This window comes from Chanodichthys erythropterus, chromosome 18, assembly GCF_024489055.1.
Source record: "Chanodichthys erythropterus isolate Z2021 chromosome 18, ASM2448905v1, whole genome shotgun sequence".
Taxonomy (NCBI): Eukaryota; Metazoa; Chordata; class Actinopteri; order Cypriniformes; family Xenocyprididae; genus Chanodichthys; species Chanodichthys erythropterus.
In genome coordinates, this window is record NC_090238.1 from 16,882,919 (window position 1) to 16,901,334 (window position 18,416).

The 18,416-nt window shown below is 40.0% G+C and overlaps 2 protein-coding genes across 3 annotated transcripts in view; both read left to right on the forward strand.

Moving 5' to 3' along the window:
• Nucleotides 1-18,416, forward strand: part of kiaa0586 (KIAA0586 ortholog) — a 152,013-nt gene that overhangs the window by 15,951 nt on the left and 117,646 nt on the right. The window lies entirely within an intron of this gene.
• Nucleotides 1,661-5,250, forward strand: irf2bpl (interferon regulatory factor 2 binding protein-like). Its single transcript, XM_067367073.1, has one exon. The coding sequence runs from the start codon at nt 2,563-2,565 to the stop codon at nt 4,549-4,551; it is 1,989 nt and encodes a 662-aa protein (XP_067223174.1). The 5' UTR covers nt 1,661-2,562; the 3' UTR covers nt 4,552-5,250.

The window sequence follows — 18,416 nt, forward strand, 5'->3', positions numbered from 1 at the left end:
ACTTTGAATGGCTGCCAGGTTTGGAGGAGGAGAGAGGCTGTCAGGCCTGCTTAATGTTGGCAGTTTGTACTTGGCAAGACTTGCCTTTTCCCAGAATCCCTCACTCTGGCAGCCCGCCAGCCACTTAGCGGAAGCTGAGAGTTAACCCCTGCGATAAGCTGGTGGAAAGCTGAACGTGGAAAACTTTCCATGCGGAATGTGTGTGTGTCCGCACATGTATGTGGCTCTGTGTGTGTGTGAGTGTGAGAGTAGGTGGGTGGGTGATGTTCTGCACAGGGTGTGTGTGTATGTGTGTGTGTGTGTGTGTGTGTGAGTGCCAAGCCTCAGGGTGATCTGTATTCATGAGAAGACTACAGGGACAGCGAAACATCCCTCAGTAAAAAGGAAGGAGGGTGAAATATCCTTTACAGGCAGACTGCAAATTTAGACTTTACATTCTTGCTAAAGGATTGCATTTTTTTTTTTGCCCATAAAATATTTTTGTGCAACATAATTTGCAGTGTTTTTCACCAAAATATAAATATTTGAGTTCTACGTATGGTCTTGTGTCGCGCAAGGGCGGTTGTTTGCGAAGTAAAGCCTGATTTCATTTTGAAGTCAAGTGACTCACTCCAAGAAAATTATTTTGTACAAACACTTGTTTCTTTGTGTCGTTAATTTGGGCACAAACGAAAGACATCAGGCTCATTTACACCATCCGAGTTACAAGCACAAAGCATGGATACTATACAAATTGTCTCCGGATTTACAAGCTGGAAGACATTCTGCTTGCCATATCAGTAGTGGTTATTTTATCCTTTTGACATCCAAATTCAGGCTTTGTAATGCTTGATGTATTGTATATATAATTTTCAGCCGAGGGAGAAAATCACATCCTCAAATTTGGATCCTGCCTTACTTGGTAGTTATGTTTTTTTTTTCTTTTTTGCTAGGATAAAGCACATCTTCTTTCCGTGCCAGCAGAATGCAGGGATTGCAATAAATGCCATTTCTGCTCTCCTTCAGACCTCCCTTGCTTCTTTTTTTTCTCTCATTCTCTCAGTTTTTCCACCCTCTCGTCTTGTTGTATAACAGCGAGTTGTTTTGTTTTTTTTGCGCGTCGTCTACGGTGTGTTCTTAAGCAAAGAATAGACTATGGGAAAGGGGCTTTAGGGGTGAGGCTGCCAAACTTCCTCATTTAATGTAAACAAACACTCAGAGGCTGACTGATATTACCATGCAAAACAACGGAAATATGAGTCTTTATAATCATAATTATTAAATCACTTAAAGATGTCTACAATAGACATAAACATTGTTTTTGTTTGAGGTTTCTACACAATGGGGTACAGATATTATTTCAAATGCCCAAGAATATCTATGTGTATGGCCACATTGTGCTTATTTTTATTGTAAGTCACGCATGCATTTTGCTGGTGTAAGCATTTTTACAGCATGATCTTGCGTTATTAATAGGACCACAGAATATCAAGCTAATGGACATTTTAGAAGCATTAAGAACGGACACTGTGGAAGAAACATGAATACCTCAGATTTTCCACCCACAACTCTGGCTCTGATATTCTGAAAGCAAACTGGCCAATGAGGTATGGCAAGCAGCTTGAACATTATTTTTTTTTACTATATAAAAAAAAAAAAAGTATATTTATTAGCTAAATAGTTTTTTTTCTGTTTTTGTTATTAGTATGTTAATGTAATCCAGTAATGACTAGTATCCATTTCATTTTCACTAACTTTTCATCAGATTGCAATGTTTATTCTAATAGTGATGAGTATCTGTTAAACGGGCATTTTATAATAATTTAGCACATTTTTCATTAGAAACTAGTATTTATCACATTTATTCATTAGATATTAGTACTTATATTTTTGGTACTAGTCATTATATCAACAGTAACAAGTAGCTAATCTATTTTTTACTGATAACAATTGTTTTGTTTTGTTTTTTTACTTGTATGGAATCTGTTGTTCAGATATTAGCTATTCACTACAGTCTAGTGTGCATGCTGGTGTCTATTCCAGGTTTACTATATTAACTATTTATTAGTTTCTAGTGATTATTTCCGAGACATATTTTAGACATAATAGTACTTATTTATTAAAAAAAGATACTAATAAACACAAAAATAGCACTGTTACCAGTATCAATGGAATAGTTACTTGCCACTATTGAGATTTAATTGTGACTAGAATGAAATAAATACTGATATATAATGAATAACCATTGAATAGATGCTAGTGACCATTGGATTTACTTGATGATCATTTAAAAAGTGCTAGTAACATAAAAGTGGACAATAGTATGTTTTAGGGATATATGTTTAAGCGGCTTGCCATAATGTTGGCGGTGCGCGTTTCTCGGTCCATTCAGAAGATTTGTTAGGGAGTGGTTAGCGCATGCGCACTCGCATGGCAACAAGTGGCTTGTCATTTGTAACAGAAAAAGGAACTGCGGAACGTGGTGTTGACGTCACTGGCCCAGCCAGGTGGCATTCCGAGAAGCAGAAGAGGCGCATTCGCCTCCTAGTAACCGTATAACGGATCCGAGAGGAGCAGCTCAACATGTCTTCGGCGCAGGTCTCCTCGTCGAGGAGACAGTCGTGTTATCTATGCGACCTGCCGCGCATGCCGTGGGCGATGATTTGGGATTTTACGGAACCCGTGTGCAGGGGTTGCGTGAACTACGAGGGCGCGGATCGGATCGAGTTTGTTATCGAGACCGCGCGCCATCTGAAGCGGGCTCATGGCTTCCAGGAAGGGAGATCCCCGGGTCCCGCGCCGCCGCCTGCGGTGAAAGCACAAGCGGGGATGTCATCCAAGGAGTCGGTTCAGATGAATCATGTGGACGGATCATCCAAACAGCAGCAGCAGCAGCAGCAACAACAACAACAGCAGTCCGGCTTGGAACGATACGCGCTCGGAACCGAGAGATCGCGCTTTGATTATTCCAGCATCGGCGCGCACAGGCTTCCGAACGGGCTCGGTGGACCGAACGGCTTCCCCAAATCAGACGACGGACCCCCCGAGCTGAACCGACAGAGCCCTAACTCGCGTCGGAACCACGGGCTGGTGGCTGTGTCGGGGCAGATGAGCGTGCCTCCGAACCTCCTCCCGCAGACCCTCCTGAACGGCCCACCGTCAGCAGCGAGTATAGCGCAGCACAGCCTGTCTGGACGAGCCCCTCCAGCCACGACCAGCATCGGACCCGCGCTAGCGCTCTCCGAGCAAGGTAAAAGACCCGGTTCTGTGTCCAGCACGGACCAAGAGAGAGATCTGAAAGAGAAGCAGCGTAACGCAGAGGCTCTGGCTGAACTTAGTGAAAGTTTGAGAAACAGGTCAGAGGATTGGGCAAACAAACCTAAGATAGTGAGGGACACACTCATCACACTTTCCAATTGCACTCCGTTTGATGTGAGGTTCAAGAAAGATCATTCCCTTCTAGGTAGGGTGTTTGCTTTTGATGCCATTTCCAAGCCTGGCATGGACTATGAACTGAAAATCTTCATTGAGTATCCCAGTGGATCTGGTAATGTGTTTTCCAGTGCGTCCGGTGTGGCTAAACAGATGTATCAGGACTGCATGAAAGACTTTGGCAGAGGGCTTTCCTCTGGCTTTAAATACCTGGAATATGAGAAAAAGCACGGCTCTGGTGACTGGAGGCTCCTGGGCGATTTGCTGCCGGAGTCTGTGCGTTTCTTTAAGGAGGGGCTCGGGGGTGAAATGCTGCCCCAGCCGTACATCGACGCCAGCTGCCCTCTGCTGCCCTCGGCGCTGGTCAGCATGCCCCGGGCCGTGGCGTCGGGCAGTGCGCTCAGGACGGGCGTGCGCAAACGCAAAGCCTCCCCAGAACCGGACTCGGCGGAGGGCGAGCAGCAGAGACAGCAGTGGATGGCGAGTCAAAGCGAGGCGCTCAAACTGACCATGGGGTCCGGCTCGTTCGCAGCCTCTCACGGTGGACCTCCGCCCCTGGGGTCTGTGCACTCCAGCCGAGCCACCCCACCTGAATCAGCCCCACAAAACGGACAGTCCCCCATGGCTGCACTCATGTCGGTCGCAGACACTTTGGGTAACGCACACTCACCAAAGGACAGCAACTCCGTTCACTCCACCACATCCACCCGACACAACAGTAGCAGCCCGGTCTCCCCCGCTTCGGTGTCCGGACAGCGGCGTTTGGCCTCCCGAAATGGGGAGATCAGTCTGACCGGGACGCCTTCCCAGTCGGGTTCACATCAGGGCATGGATCAGGTGCACCCTCAGAACATTCCAGACTCACCCATGGCCAATAACGGACCCTTGTGTTGTACTATCTGCCACGAACGTTTAGAAGACACACACTTCGTCCAGTGCCCGTCAGTTCCCAACCACAAATTCTGCTTCCCGTGTTCCCGGGAAAGCATCAAAGCGCAGGGGGCCACAGGAGAGGTGTACTGCCCTAGCGGAGAGAAATGTCCCCTGGTAGGGTCAAACGTGCCTTGGGCTTTCATGCAAGGCGAGATAGCGACCATTTTAGCTGGGGATGTCAAAGTAAAGAAAGAAAGAGACCCTTAAATATAAATATATATGCTTCCTGCATCAGAAACAGACAAGTGAAACGAGTATATTTAAGGTTGTGTCTTAAAACTCAGTGAACTGCCTACCAAGACAACATTTATGAACGTTATAGATGCATTTTAAATGCTCAGAAATGCTAAGTGTGCAGCACGCTTGGTTTTGAGACGCAGCCTACTTGTTGTGAATATTGAAGTAACAGAAATAGTCCAGTGTACAGAGACATTTGTTTTCCTCCACGAAGGAGGAGGATGTGTGCGTGGAAACCTTTTTTACGGCACTTTTACGATTTACGTTAACGTTTCTATTCAATTTCATACTTTTTTTCCACATCTACATGTACAATCCCAAGCAAAAAAAAAAAAAAAAAAAAAAAAAAATGTTATTAATGAATACACTTTTTGTGGTAGGTATAACAAATGAAGTGAGTCTAAGAGAGGGCATTCTTTGTTTCTTGATCCCGTCCTTTTTTTTGTTTTGTTTTGTTTTTTTAGTATGATCTTTAAAAACAGCAGTTTTTAATTTGTATCCCGTGGTCTGAGAATACAGATATATTTTATTACGTGTTTTCATTCTCTTTTTGCTTTAAAGTTGCACGGACGCTTTAGTAGAGCAAAAAATACTGTAAATGAAAAATGAAATGCTCTGTTTGTTTATACATATTTCTGTAGTAACAGAAGACTTGTAACGTGCCTTGGAGCTGAGTAAATTGTAATAAATTCATTGATATTAACTCTTTGTGGCGTGTTAATTTGTTCAGGATAGAAATGTCTGATATTTTAATTTATTTCAAAGTTCTATGATGAATTATAGTTGGCAAATTAGTTTTTGTTTTGTTTTTTCTTTCTGTATAATAGAAGACATCTTGGCAACGTGGAGATTTTTAGTGTCGTCTATTTGATAATGAAACAGATGTTTCGTTTTCAATATTTTGTAGATGTTCATAAGCTAAAGGGCCCAAATTATTCTTTTTCCGTTCTCTTTGCAATGCTGTTTTTTTTTTTTTTTTTTTTTTTACCAACAAAATCAATCCAAAAGTTCTTTAAAAAAATTAAAAGTACTCAGCTAAGCACATTTCTCTGTTGCTAAGAGTAACGTAGTAAGCATATCTTTTTCATTGCTTTTGTTAAGGTCTTTTGCATTCATGTCACTGTTTTTGCTCCAGACAGATGTAGTCTTGCTACTCTGACCTAAAAGTCAAATATTTGATGCAGCCACAGGGCATGAAGCATCCATTAAGCACTCCCTGATGGGTGTCACATGGGGTAGGTGAAGTGCTTGTTTAGTTTTTTTTTACTCCCTTAGCAACAAGTTCTGTTAATAGCGCACAATAAAAACTGTTTTACTGCATATGCAGAAGGCGTTAAAATAGCACACGATTACCCTGCTCTTAGCACACCGTGTCTTAATCTGTTACGCCTCAGTTTAGGACTTGTTAGCTGTTCTCTCTCTCCGTGTGTCAGAGTATTTTGTTGCGGGCAGAAAAGCTGGAGAGGGAAAATGCTTGCACATGCCTGAGATGGCCCTGGGGATGTATTCCTCATTTAGAATTCAGCTGGTTGGTCATGTGACTTGTCAGTCGTACACTTGCATTGGCTGCGGGAGCGAGGGAAAACAGTTGGTGCTTGGCTGTTGCCATGACTCAAACTAATGCTCTTTCACAGACAAATAGAAGGTGGCACAATTCATTCATGGCAGCCGGCCATGCAAGAGCATCCAGACCAAATAACACGGGGGACGTTAAGGTCAGAGAACAATGCACATGCCAAGCTATTTTACTGAAGTGGGCTCTGTGGTTGAATTCTGTGGAGGCCTGTGGTGCACATCCTGTAGATCAGAATAATTTAAGCGGGAACTAGAATGCTTCTGCACTTAGCAAGATTTTGTTTCTATAAAGGGAATGTGCAACACATTTTTGTTAATCAGCATGTTAAATACATTCTTGTGCATATAAATACATAAACGTGTGTATATATTGCACCGCATCTGTAAATATTTGTTTAAAAACAAAAAAATATAAGATATTTAAAGGTTTTGAGCAGACTAACGAGGGTTTGTAACTATATTCTGATGCACAGTTAAAACTGAATGTGTTTTTCCCCTCGTTGAATCATGCATATGAATTAAGATGCCAAAATATTTACATATTCAAAAGACAATGACAGCACAATAGATTAGCGAGGCAATTTAGTGCAGTTTTGTATAATACATCCATAATCCTTCTAAAGAGTTTAGCTGTGCTTTGTGGTGCATTGCAGTGATATTGTCGCTGCTGCTCTGTCTGTGAGGAATCAAAGGTGTGGTGTCTGGTTCAGGATGGAGTGGGCTTCTATTGTCATGCTAAAACTGACTTGGGTTTGAGGTGCCCTTGGCTGTCTCCATAATCACCTAGGTTTTAAGTTTCAGTGCACATACAAAGAAAAAATAAACAGATACACCAACCCCACCCATTACAGAAGGCGGGGGTCTCACTTCCTGTTTACTACACATGCTTCTTTGGTGTCTTGAGTGTGTGTGTTAAATTCTGCACCTTTTCATGGAATGCTTTGAGACACTGACATCTGGAAGATGTGGAGAAGACCCTTTGCTTAAGAAATCATGCAATTACTTTGAGTGGCCATTTAAGGATAGAGATATTCTGTAATGATATCAAGACGAGCGCAAATCCAATCACTGCCTTTGTGCTACTTTTTTTTTTTGTGTGTGTGTGTGTGTGTGGTTAAAAAGAATGTATGTATTTGAGCCTCTTTACAATCTGTTGTATGTTGGATATATGCGTTATATTTGTGTTGCTGCCAACATCTCAAAAGTAATATTAATCTCTAACGTGGTAGCTTGTCTGTTTCGGAACATTTGTTTTTGGTCATATTGTAAAATCACTGCAGTCTGTCCTCCCTTCTCTAGCTAAGGAAGCCAGCGGCTTCTTCCCCTCCTCCAATTCCCTTCATCCCCATAACACACACATTTCTCTCTCTCTCTTTCTATCTCTCCCCCTTCAAGGGAGAAGTTTCCAGTGGATAAAAATACAGCCACTCCAAAGGTTACGCTGCAGTGCCATCGTGCACAGTTGCCCATGGTAACAGCCTTGTTCAAAACATCATTTATTCAGGAATGCGTGGAGAGGTTCAGCGTTAACCCTGCGTGTGCCGGCATTTGGCTGTCTGCGCCCATGTGTTTTCAGCAATGTCTTTTGTTTAATTGACATTTTTACAATTACAGTAGTTTTCTTGCTGATATGGTTACATTATTTTCTTGTCATTGGAATGAATAACAATGCAATTACATTGGGCGTAAAATCTCAAAATACAATCAACAACCGGTGGATAGAACCAGATTCCGGTCATGCTTTTTTTCTTTATTGATAATCCATTATACTCTGATGTAGATTACAATAGCTGAAGAAAATGTTCATTTCGTCGCAACTTTAAATATCGATTGCCATTCTGCTCCCATATGTACAGTAGTCTGTTCATACTGGTTCATACTGGTTATTTTTCTGTGCTGCTAACGTTTTACTATTTACTTGTATTGCATAAAATATATATATATATTGTTTTCATGCAGGTTTCCTGACCCATTCCATTGGTCACGTCAATGCTGCAAACAAACAAAATAATGTTTTAAAAGCGGCACAATGGGGAAATCAGCCTGCAAATGGCTTAAATTAAACTGGTATATGCAAAACTATTTTAACCATTCAACCTCATATTTTCCCCCCACCGCATCAGTGCATCCCTGACTGCGATATGGCATTTAACTCTCTGCGATTGTGCTTGTTATTTAGCACCAACGGAGAAGGGAGAGGGGGGGTTATGTGCAAAAGGGTTATTCCCATTTTGTTTTCATTCACTGTGCCTCCAAGCACAACCATTTATAGACGGTGATGTCAGCACTATCTTCCATAGCCCAGGGCCTCTTTGGCACATAATGTATGCAATCTCAGACATTCCATTCCTGCCTCGCAAATAAGCTGCGGGCTACAGCGGGCGTGTGCTTCCCCCTCTTTCTGCAGATATTAAAGGCGCAGAGGGGGAATTGATTTTTCTCCTGCTTTTCACTCCTACTCTCTCGTTTAGTTTATTTTTTGGCGGCTCTTTTTCTTTTCTACCGCAGAGAAACTAGACAGTAAATCCTTTTTCAGTCATTTGGGAATGGCATGTTATTGTTAATATGATTTAATGCGATATCTGTCATCTCTCAGTATCGGTTTTGATTTTGCAGCTCACTTTTGTGAATCTGTTATTAAGTAAACATCTTTTTAAAGGTCTCTATTTTTATCCGTGCCTTATATAAGAACATACGCCTCTCGGAACAGACGCAGCTCTGGTCTACCCTTGACTAATGGCATGTGGGTTGTAAAAAGGGGTCCGTTTTGGCAGCGTTTCAGATGTTTTTCATTAGCTAGTAAAGGACATCAATTTTCGGATGGAATTCCAATTTGCATTTCAAGGCCAGTCCCTCCTTGAGGACCAGGGCCTGTTACAGCTTCCTGTAGATTCCCGCCGGAGAAGTAGTGGGGTGGGGGGCTTAGTTTGGGGGCAGGGGATTGTTTCTGAGCACATGAAAATGGCCTATAGGGCACCATGGAGACTCTGTCTGTCTTGAAAAGCTCGCAGGCTGGATTGTTCAAGGATGGTTTCACTTGATTGATCTAAAGTCTTAAACTGAGAACCCGCTGAATACCTGCCGAAGTGCAATTTTTGGACCTTTCATGTGCTTTTTGATTAGGTTTTATACATTTAAACAGCTGTAGTGCATGGAATGACACACATTCTTTGATAATCATCTCATTTTCCCACAAAACACTGAGTACGAAGCATCACTTCCTTTGTTTTTAGTTTGCAGACAGGCTGGCTGGTTGGAAGGAAAGGGTTAACTTGTAACTCACGGGCTGTGCGGCTCTTGGCCGGCTCACTGGAGAAATGTAGCCCCCTTTCATTCTCTGGGTTGTTTACACGACTGGCAGCCATTTTAGACTGGAGCTCTGCTAACACAGAGAGGTCTCGGGTTTCTTAGGCTTTCACAGTACAGCGAGTTCAGTCAGCGGCTTGTTCTGTCATCCATCTTCCATCGGGGCCCCTTCCCCCCCCTCACACATTCACACACATTCTCTCTCGTTCTACAATCTGGTCACCATCCACTGTACTCGGATAGCTGTATACTGTTCACTTTTAAGTGCGCTGTTGTTTATTAAAGCAGTAAGCCTCTTGAGGCTGAACATTATAGTGATTTTTTTTTTTTACATCAGCAATATGATAAAACATAACAATGTTCAATCCAAATATTTGTCAACTGAAACTTTTATTGTCATTTATTAGGCAAATAACAAACTGAAACACACACATTATATATATATATATATATATATATATGTATAACATCTTGCATTGTTGATGGCATTTTTTTATATACTTTTCCACAGACTGTGTTATTGACTTCCAGATAGTTTCTAGTTGTTCCCAAAGACTTGCTTTTGATTAAACTTTTGTGCAATCTATCTTTGAAGCCATTAAATCCCAACAGTAATTATATTTTAGCATTAGAAACACTACTGTGACTGAATAGCTTACACATACTGGTGTGGATTGACCATTACAGAAACATAAAAAATGATTTTGGTAATCAGCAATGCTGTTAGTTTATTAGTTTAGCTGTGACAAACCTTACATTGGGTGGTGGTCTGATAAATTTGTTTAGCACCATATCTGTCTATCTAATATAATAAATATATATAATATATATTCCTTTTGAATAAAATTCCTTTTGATCTCTTTTTTATTTATTTTTATAGGATATTTATAGGATAATGCATTGATAACAGATTTTTCACTTTTACGTTCAATTACTCTGACTCTTTCTAAAGACTTTTGTTTTGAGTGCGTGTTCTGTTGTCTCGTTTGCCCTTTTTTCTCAGTTACTTAACCTTGTCTTGTCCTAAATTTGAAAGCGCATGCTTTCACTGAGCTGTTAAGGGATCAGGATTCTGTGTCTGCATTAGTATCTGTCTGTCTGTTGCCTTGATCATGTACCAAGAAACACAGATGATCTCACTGGACCAAAACCATCAGTATTAATAGCAGCGAAACTCCCATGTAATGAAAACCTTCCAAACGACCTTGTGGTGAAACCAAAGGTTGTCATCTATCGCAGCTGCGAGAAAGGACAATGGGTGTGGTTTGCCCACTGAAGGGTCTAATTGGAGGGCTCTTTAAAGGTGATGTCATTTATTTGTCTGTGGGTCTTTACCTTTCCCATCACTCAGGCATTATTCCAGGCCTACTGATTAAATCTAATCAGGTGTTCCTCTGTGTCAAAACAACCCCAGCCCATCATCACACCTGGAGTGGTATCATCTGCTTTCATTAGGAAATGAGTAAGATTGATCAGCCGAGGCCTCCTCTGCTGTTTGTTACAATCATGTCAACAAATACATCCTTTATTTATGAGATAGATTTAGCCTTTTCTAGAATCAATAAACCGTGTATGGTACTGTATGAAAGCAGCTCATTTGTTTCAAATGATTTTGTGAGCATGTTGATATTTGTTCTGTAGTAAATACTAGGGTTGAATTGAGCTGACTTTGACCTTTTCTGTTTTTCTGTTTGGTTGATCATCCAATGGGCATGCATGATCAGTTCAATGGGCAAGTTATCAGAAATTATGCTACCATTTTAGATTATAGATTTTTTTTTCTTTTTTGTATTATGTGTTTGGATCTTTGCATAATTTTCATTATCTTGTATCTGAAAATTGTTCTTAGATGTATTAAATATGTTTTGCATAAAGATTGATTTCCCCCAAAATAATAGTCTTTTTTCCCTTCCGCCTATATGTCGGAATGCAAAACCAGCAGTTATTTTCTGAAATAACATTAATATTTAATTTTCCTCATCTCAACAGCTGAAGTCATGTACTGTGTGTCTGTACTTCCCTGTTCGTTTTTCCCTGTATTTTATTTCACTCCGTCTTCCCACCTCTTGTTGACTGAACATTTTCGCAGCGTATCCAGCTGCCGCCTGCCGTGCGCTGTGCTCAATGACCTCAGTTCCTGGCTGCCGATTGGTTAATATAGACTTTGACTGTTCTGCAGCCCAACCGCCACAAATGCCCCCTGCAAACAGAGGTGTTTCGGATGGGTACAGCCGCGATCACCTTCCTCCTGTCACCTGGGCTGAGTGTGACACCCCCCCCGTACACCCCAACCCCCCCCCAACATGTAGCCCATCTGTTGCGTGAAAGAGACCCGTGATGGTGCTTCATTACAGAGTGTTAGAGGAATGTCAACAGCTGAACCAGACTTCCCTTCACACTTCCAGACTTGAAATAAGTAAGGGGAAAAAATATGTGTAAATTGTTTTCGCAGATGGTTTATTTCGGGCTTGGCTGTGATGCTGTCCACGCCAATCTTGAAATGGTAGAACTCAGGAATCCTATTGAAATTCGACTAAAGAATGAAAGAATGTCATTGACAAACTCTCCTTTTGTGATTTTTTTTTTTTTTTTTTTTCGCAGGCCCTGAGTCTCTTGGCAAACACTTCAATACAAGCCCCATTATTTTTTAGTAAAGGATATATATATATATATATATATATATATATATATATATATATATATATATATATATATATATATATATATATATATATATATATATATATATATATATATATATATATATATATATATATATATATATAAATATTATACATCAAGGCTGCATTTATTAGATCAAAAATACATTTTACATTTAATATTACATCATTCTAATATGCTGATTTTGTGCTCAGGAATCAATTTTTCATATATTGAAAAGCAATTTTAAAGAAACACTCCACTTTTTTTGAAAATAGGCTAATTTTCCAACTCCCCTAGAGTTAAACAGTTGAGTTTTACCGTTTTCGAATCCATTCAGCCGATCTCCACTTTAAGCATAGCTTAGCATTGTTCATTGAATCTGATTAGACCGTTAGCATCTCGCTCAAAAATGACCAAAGAGTTTCAATATTTTTCCTATTTCAAACTTGACTCTTCTGTAGTTACATCTTGTACTAAGGCCGACAGAAAATGAAAAGTTACGATTTTCTAGGCCGATATGGCTAGGAACTATACTCTCATTCCGGCGTAATAATCAAGGAACTTTGCTGCCGTACCATGAGTGCAGCGGGCGCAATGTTATTACGCAGGGATCTGAAATATCTTAATTTGTGTTTCAAAGATAAACGAAGGTAAAGGTTTTGAATGACATGAGGCTGAGTAATTAGTGACAGAAGTTTAATTTTTGGATGTACTTACTAAACCTTTAATTTTACCATTGATTAATGTTGTGTGGATGTGTTGTTGTTTGTTGGTTTATTCATTTTGTACAGATGAGTTAAGCTCCAAAATGTAATAGGTTTGCTCAACTCCTTAACCCCAAGAACTAGTAACAATGATCCTTGCCTTAGCTTTGCACCATTTTCGTATGCTACCTTTAGTGGAGTAATATTACCGAACCGTGATTGGCACCGTCTCTGACATTTCCCGCAAATGCCGTGTGTGGTGCACTGTAGTCTGGCATTGCATTAGATTGTGTGGCTCTTCATGTCTTCAGTGTGATTAGGAGATGGAGTCTGTTCTTTAAATAGAATGCCAATGAAGGAGTGCATGGTCTGATTGGCAGTGGCAATGTATAATTCAGTTTTCAACCCCCAGGATTCAGAGCGAGTCTGTGTTCTGATTACTAATCAGCAGACACGGTGACTCTCCCCACCTCCTCGACGGCGAGAAGGCTCGACCAGCTATCAGCTGCTGTGTCTGTCATGAACTGTTGCGTGCCAATCTGGAGAGCCCCGCTAAAAGAGGGGGGCGAGAGAAGATGCCTGTTACCATGGAGAAGCAGACCTGGGGTGACGGTGGTTGGTTGTAAAGTCTAGGTCTTTTTAGTCTCCAGATATCCTATTTTCTTTTCCTCCTCTCAGAGCTCTTCTGAATGCCATGCGGTCCAGGGAAACATACAGTTTCCTGCAGTGTAGAAGAGATTTTGGGGCATTTTTGCATGTGGAGAGCTGCAGTAGAAGTTTAGAATTGCATTTGTCAGTATTTTAGTACTTAACTGCAAGTAATGCACTTCAATTTGTCCTCCACCGTTTGTGCTACAGACATGAATGATTCCTGAAATCATGTGGTATTTGGCGGAGAGGTGCACTGTGAAAAATATCCTGTTAGATTTACGGGGGAAAAAAACGGCAGCTGTGGTTGCCAGAAATTCATTGTGGTGACAGTGTTTCTAGTATTATAGGATGGCATATTAGTGCCTGTATACAACTTATTACTATATATTTGATAAATGAATATAATGTTGATATATCAAGCTCACTTAACAACCTAAAACAAATCACCACCAGGGTAACACATGACACAAAAATGATGCAGTAAATGTGTTTCATTTTCTAAATGACACGCAAAACAATAAAAATAAGAAGAAACAAAATGATTTATATAAACGGAGTATCTTGTTGGCAAAGATTATTTACACTAACCCTGCCCATCAATGTCTGGTTAGGCCACAAAAGATTAAAAAAGACGCGCTCCGTTCAACGCTTGCAGTGGCGTAGGCCATAGGGAGTATGACGTTTGGAAGTAGCTTTTGACGCGTTCGACCTGAGTTCGAATCCGCCTTTTGCCGAATCTCCCTTTTCCCATCACATATCAGATCGGTAAGGCATTTATTCTCTATAAAAATGAAGAAAATATTTGAATAGTGGAAAATAAATAGCCTAATGAGTGTTTAATAATAAAGTATTTTTTGGGTAGGGTTAGGGGTAGGGGTTGGGGTAGGTGCAGGGAGGGCTTTACTGTCCCAATAAGGCGGCATCCATTTAATCATTTTAATAAATGTAGTAATTTGCACTCTATTTAATTACTGCATCCTGTAAATGTACAACAATACTGAGGTGCAAATAGTATCTGCCACTATTTATAAGTATAAATAGCATCTAACAACTATTTGCACTTATTGCAAAGAACTGATACTTCTGTATAGTGTAAAGGGAATATATTGCTATTTTCACTTAGTGTATATAGCATCTATTGCTAAGAAAATGTGCTAATATCACTTAGTTTCACTTCTGGGAATGTCTTTTTTTATTATTATTGTTTTTCACTGATTTTATGTTATTCTTCATTTTTACTTGCGAAAACAATACATTTACAGTTTTAAAGTGAAATTGCATATAATGTGATAAACATTTACAGTGTTTCACTGTTTATGGTAACTTGCACATTAACAGGTTTCTACTGTAGCTTTTTCACATTGTTTCTATAAAAATTAAAATATTTTTTTGCAGTGTTTGCTATTACTTAAATAGGTGAAAAAAGCATATATAGACTGTCAGAGGCTCTCTAAGGCCTGTTTACACCAAGGACGATAAAGATATAGTTTTAAAAATCGTTCTTAATATAAAAGAATATTAGCACACCACACCACAACTGGCACAGGGAAACAATATTGTTTGAATCACTTTCAGAAAGACTTTTCCCAGCTGATGAATGATAAAAACAATGACAGCCAATCAGAATCTATCCTTCTTTAAAGAGCTTGAGCATTTAAAGCAACAGACGACAAAACTGCAGTGTGGCGCACATGCTTAGCATAAACAGAACAATATTGTGCATTGGTGTGGACACTGATATAGCTATCGTTATAGTAATCTTTCTTGGTGTAAATGGGCCTTTAGACTTAAGACTAGAGTTTTGCCAGTAACCGCTGCAAAATAACATTTTCTTCCAAATTTCAAAAAGTTTTATAAAACAGCTGTTGTTATTTCCACGTCAATTATTTCAGCAGCACCGCAGGTGTGATGAAAAATTATGCGCTCGATTTTGTTAAGTGAACATTTTATGTGTATATTTTACAGCTATCTGACTGAAATTTATGGTCAGCGTCCATCTCTAACTCTTGTTTTCTCACTGGTTTTGGCCATCTCTCTGCTATCCATCATATATCTCGCTTCTCATCACGATTTTGTTTTTGTTCTGGAGCCAAACTTCTTTTGTTTCATCTGTCCGACCCGTTCACATTTCTGGTAATCAGAACCAGAGCCGCTCCAGGAGTCCGACATCCCACTAGCCGGGGGTGAATTCTGGCGGTTTGGTTGCACTTATTCACATTCCATGGTACATTTTTTGTTCAAGTTTGAAATCTTGCTGAAATGTTGGCCAAAGAGTACACTACTTCTTTCCAGCTTTCCTTTTTCCACTTTGTGTCCTCAGCATTTTACAGCTTCCCAGAAAACATTGCCCTGCTTTTCCCAAATTTAAAACCCATTACTGAATCTTAGCCAGTGGCTAAATCAACCTCGTTTTCCCATGTTGTCTGCACGATAATCAGATATATGTAATATCCACTGAGGGAGTTCAGAGTGAGGATGAGTCATAGCTAGTGCAGTTTTAAATCATAGGGCTTCATTCACACCCTTGAACGCCTGCGTCGTCTTTTTAAAGGTTGTGATTTGCTCATTCACACACTTTTGCTGGATCCACTATAGTCAGGAGGACTCCTGCTGGTTAGTATGTGGTATTGCAGGCTGCTTCATGGATTTGGGTTTTTTGTTCGTTGGTAATTGCATTCTACTTGTTTTGAGCTGTTGAATAGCTTATTGACTGTACTATCTCATCCCTTTTTACTTCATCTAAATCAGCGTCAAAAGAAGTCACGTTGCATCAATATTTCCTACATATCTCTGAAACACACAGCCTGCACCAAGCCGCCTCTTTATTGATTATTGGTTCACATGAACAAAACAGTTCCCTTCAAGTTCACCTCCTTAAATAGCACCAAAGTCAACATTAAATCAAAATTGATTGTATTTACTTTAATAATACTCATTCCTGGTCTAACTGTGCAAGATTTGTCGCCACTTTTATGTTTTATTTCATTGCCTTCACAACAACTTTCATTTTGAGCCAATATCTTTGAATCTTTTACTTGTTAATGCATCATATTATGGAAGTACACTCTTAAAAAATAAGTGCTCCAAAGATGCAATAGAAGTACCATACTTGGTTCCCCAAAGAACCTTTCAGTGAACAGTTCTTAAAAGAACCTTTTTTTTTTCTTGGTGTAAAGAACCTTTTAATAATCTGAAAAACGTTTAGCACTTTAAAGAACCTTGGAAAGATTCTATGGATGTTAAACGTTCTTCATGGAGCCATTGATGAAGAAAGAATCTTTATTTTTAAGAGTGTATTGTGTTGACTTCCACTGCAAATGCTCAGAAGGCCCACTTTTAAAACTCATTACCTGCGCTGACCACGCCAGACAGCGAATCTAATGTATTGCAGCCTGTTTGCTAATGGCAGCCGCCAGTCCTGGCACAGATATAGAGGAGAGCAGTAGAGGAGAGCAGTGCCGCCCAAACTCCCTGTTCCTTCACGGTGATTAATGAAACCCCAGCTCACCGAGCTCCTCTCTCAGCCTCCATGGATCGCTTCGGTCTCTCAGGTCCCCGCTGTATTTCCTTCACGCTGTCAGATTTATACCAGGGTGTAGTGCATATTTATGAAGTGCACTCTCCATTTGCACTTGCGGCTTGTTTTTCTTACATTTACTGTCCATGGCTCTGGATATTAATCATACGTCACTCACTCCCTCTGCTGCAGCTGTCGCTGCTCTTACGGTTGTACACCAGCCGCATAATTGAGCGAAACGCTCCAGTTCTGCAGGAAGTAGGTCCAAGGAGCCGACTCGTACACCAGGGTACTTGTGGTGGATGTTAAAATTTAATTTGTTCCTTTTTAAAGGGCTTTGTATTTCCTGCCGTATGCTAATGTCTTTGTTTAATATACGTATATCAACTGCCCGTTTTTTATTCCACCCCAACTGAAGCCATTCGCCTTGCACACTCATAGCTGCATCCCGAATTTGCATGCGAGCCAGACTAAGTAGTATGCAAAATGTTGATTAGTGCGCCCCATGTCAATAGAGGTGCCTAGATAGTGTACTGTTTTTTTTTTTATTTGTTTTTTTTATGTACATCCTTGGTTTCAGTAGCACATAATTTATTGAGCGGTACATCAAAATTTTAAGAGCAGTTGTTAAATGTTTGAATCTAAAAGTTATATAATAATGAGTAATGCAGACACAGTGTGTTTTAACGGAAACTGTGGTATAAAGAATTTTATGATGTTGTAGTTCAATCTAATACTGGTGTATAGTCTTAATGCATACTTAAAGGAACAGTTCACCCATTAATGAAAATTCGGACATTTACTCACCCTCATGTCTTTTCAAACCTGTATGACTTACTTTCTTCTGCAGGAATCAAAAGATATTTTGAATATCACCCATTGACTTGATTTGTGTTCTGCAGAAGTTTTTTGTGTTTTTTTTCGGTGAACTATCCTTCTAAAGCTATGTATTCACTTTCCTATTGATGGGAATGTAGGGTAAATATAGGTGAATAGGACACATTCTGATAGCTTGTCATTGGTGTTGTTTTTAAAATATGATCCCAATGGCTTCATCAAGGTCATTTCATTCTAGTTTAGGAATTGAACTGTCCCACTTTATCTGTATTTGCTCTTCACATTTTAGGTCATAGTAAAACTATGCAAATTGGAATGCAGCCCATGGCTTTGCACGTTTAAACGGGCAAAGTTATATCATATTAGATGGCTGTCTAGAATGATCTATTCTGATTGGCCTTCTGCAGTCACATGTTTTATACACTACTATTCAAAGGTTTTAGGAAGTTAATACTTTTATATTCATTGAGGGCACATTAAATTGATCAAACATGACATTAATAATGTTACAGAAATGTCGATTTAAAAAAAAATACTGTTCTTTTATACTTTGCTCATCGTAGTTTCCACAAAAAATATTA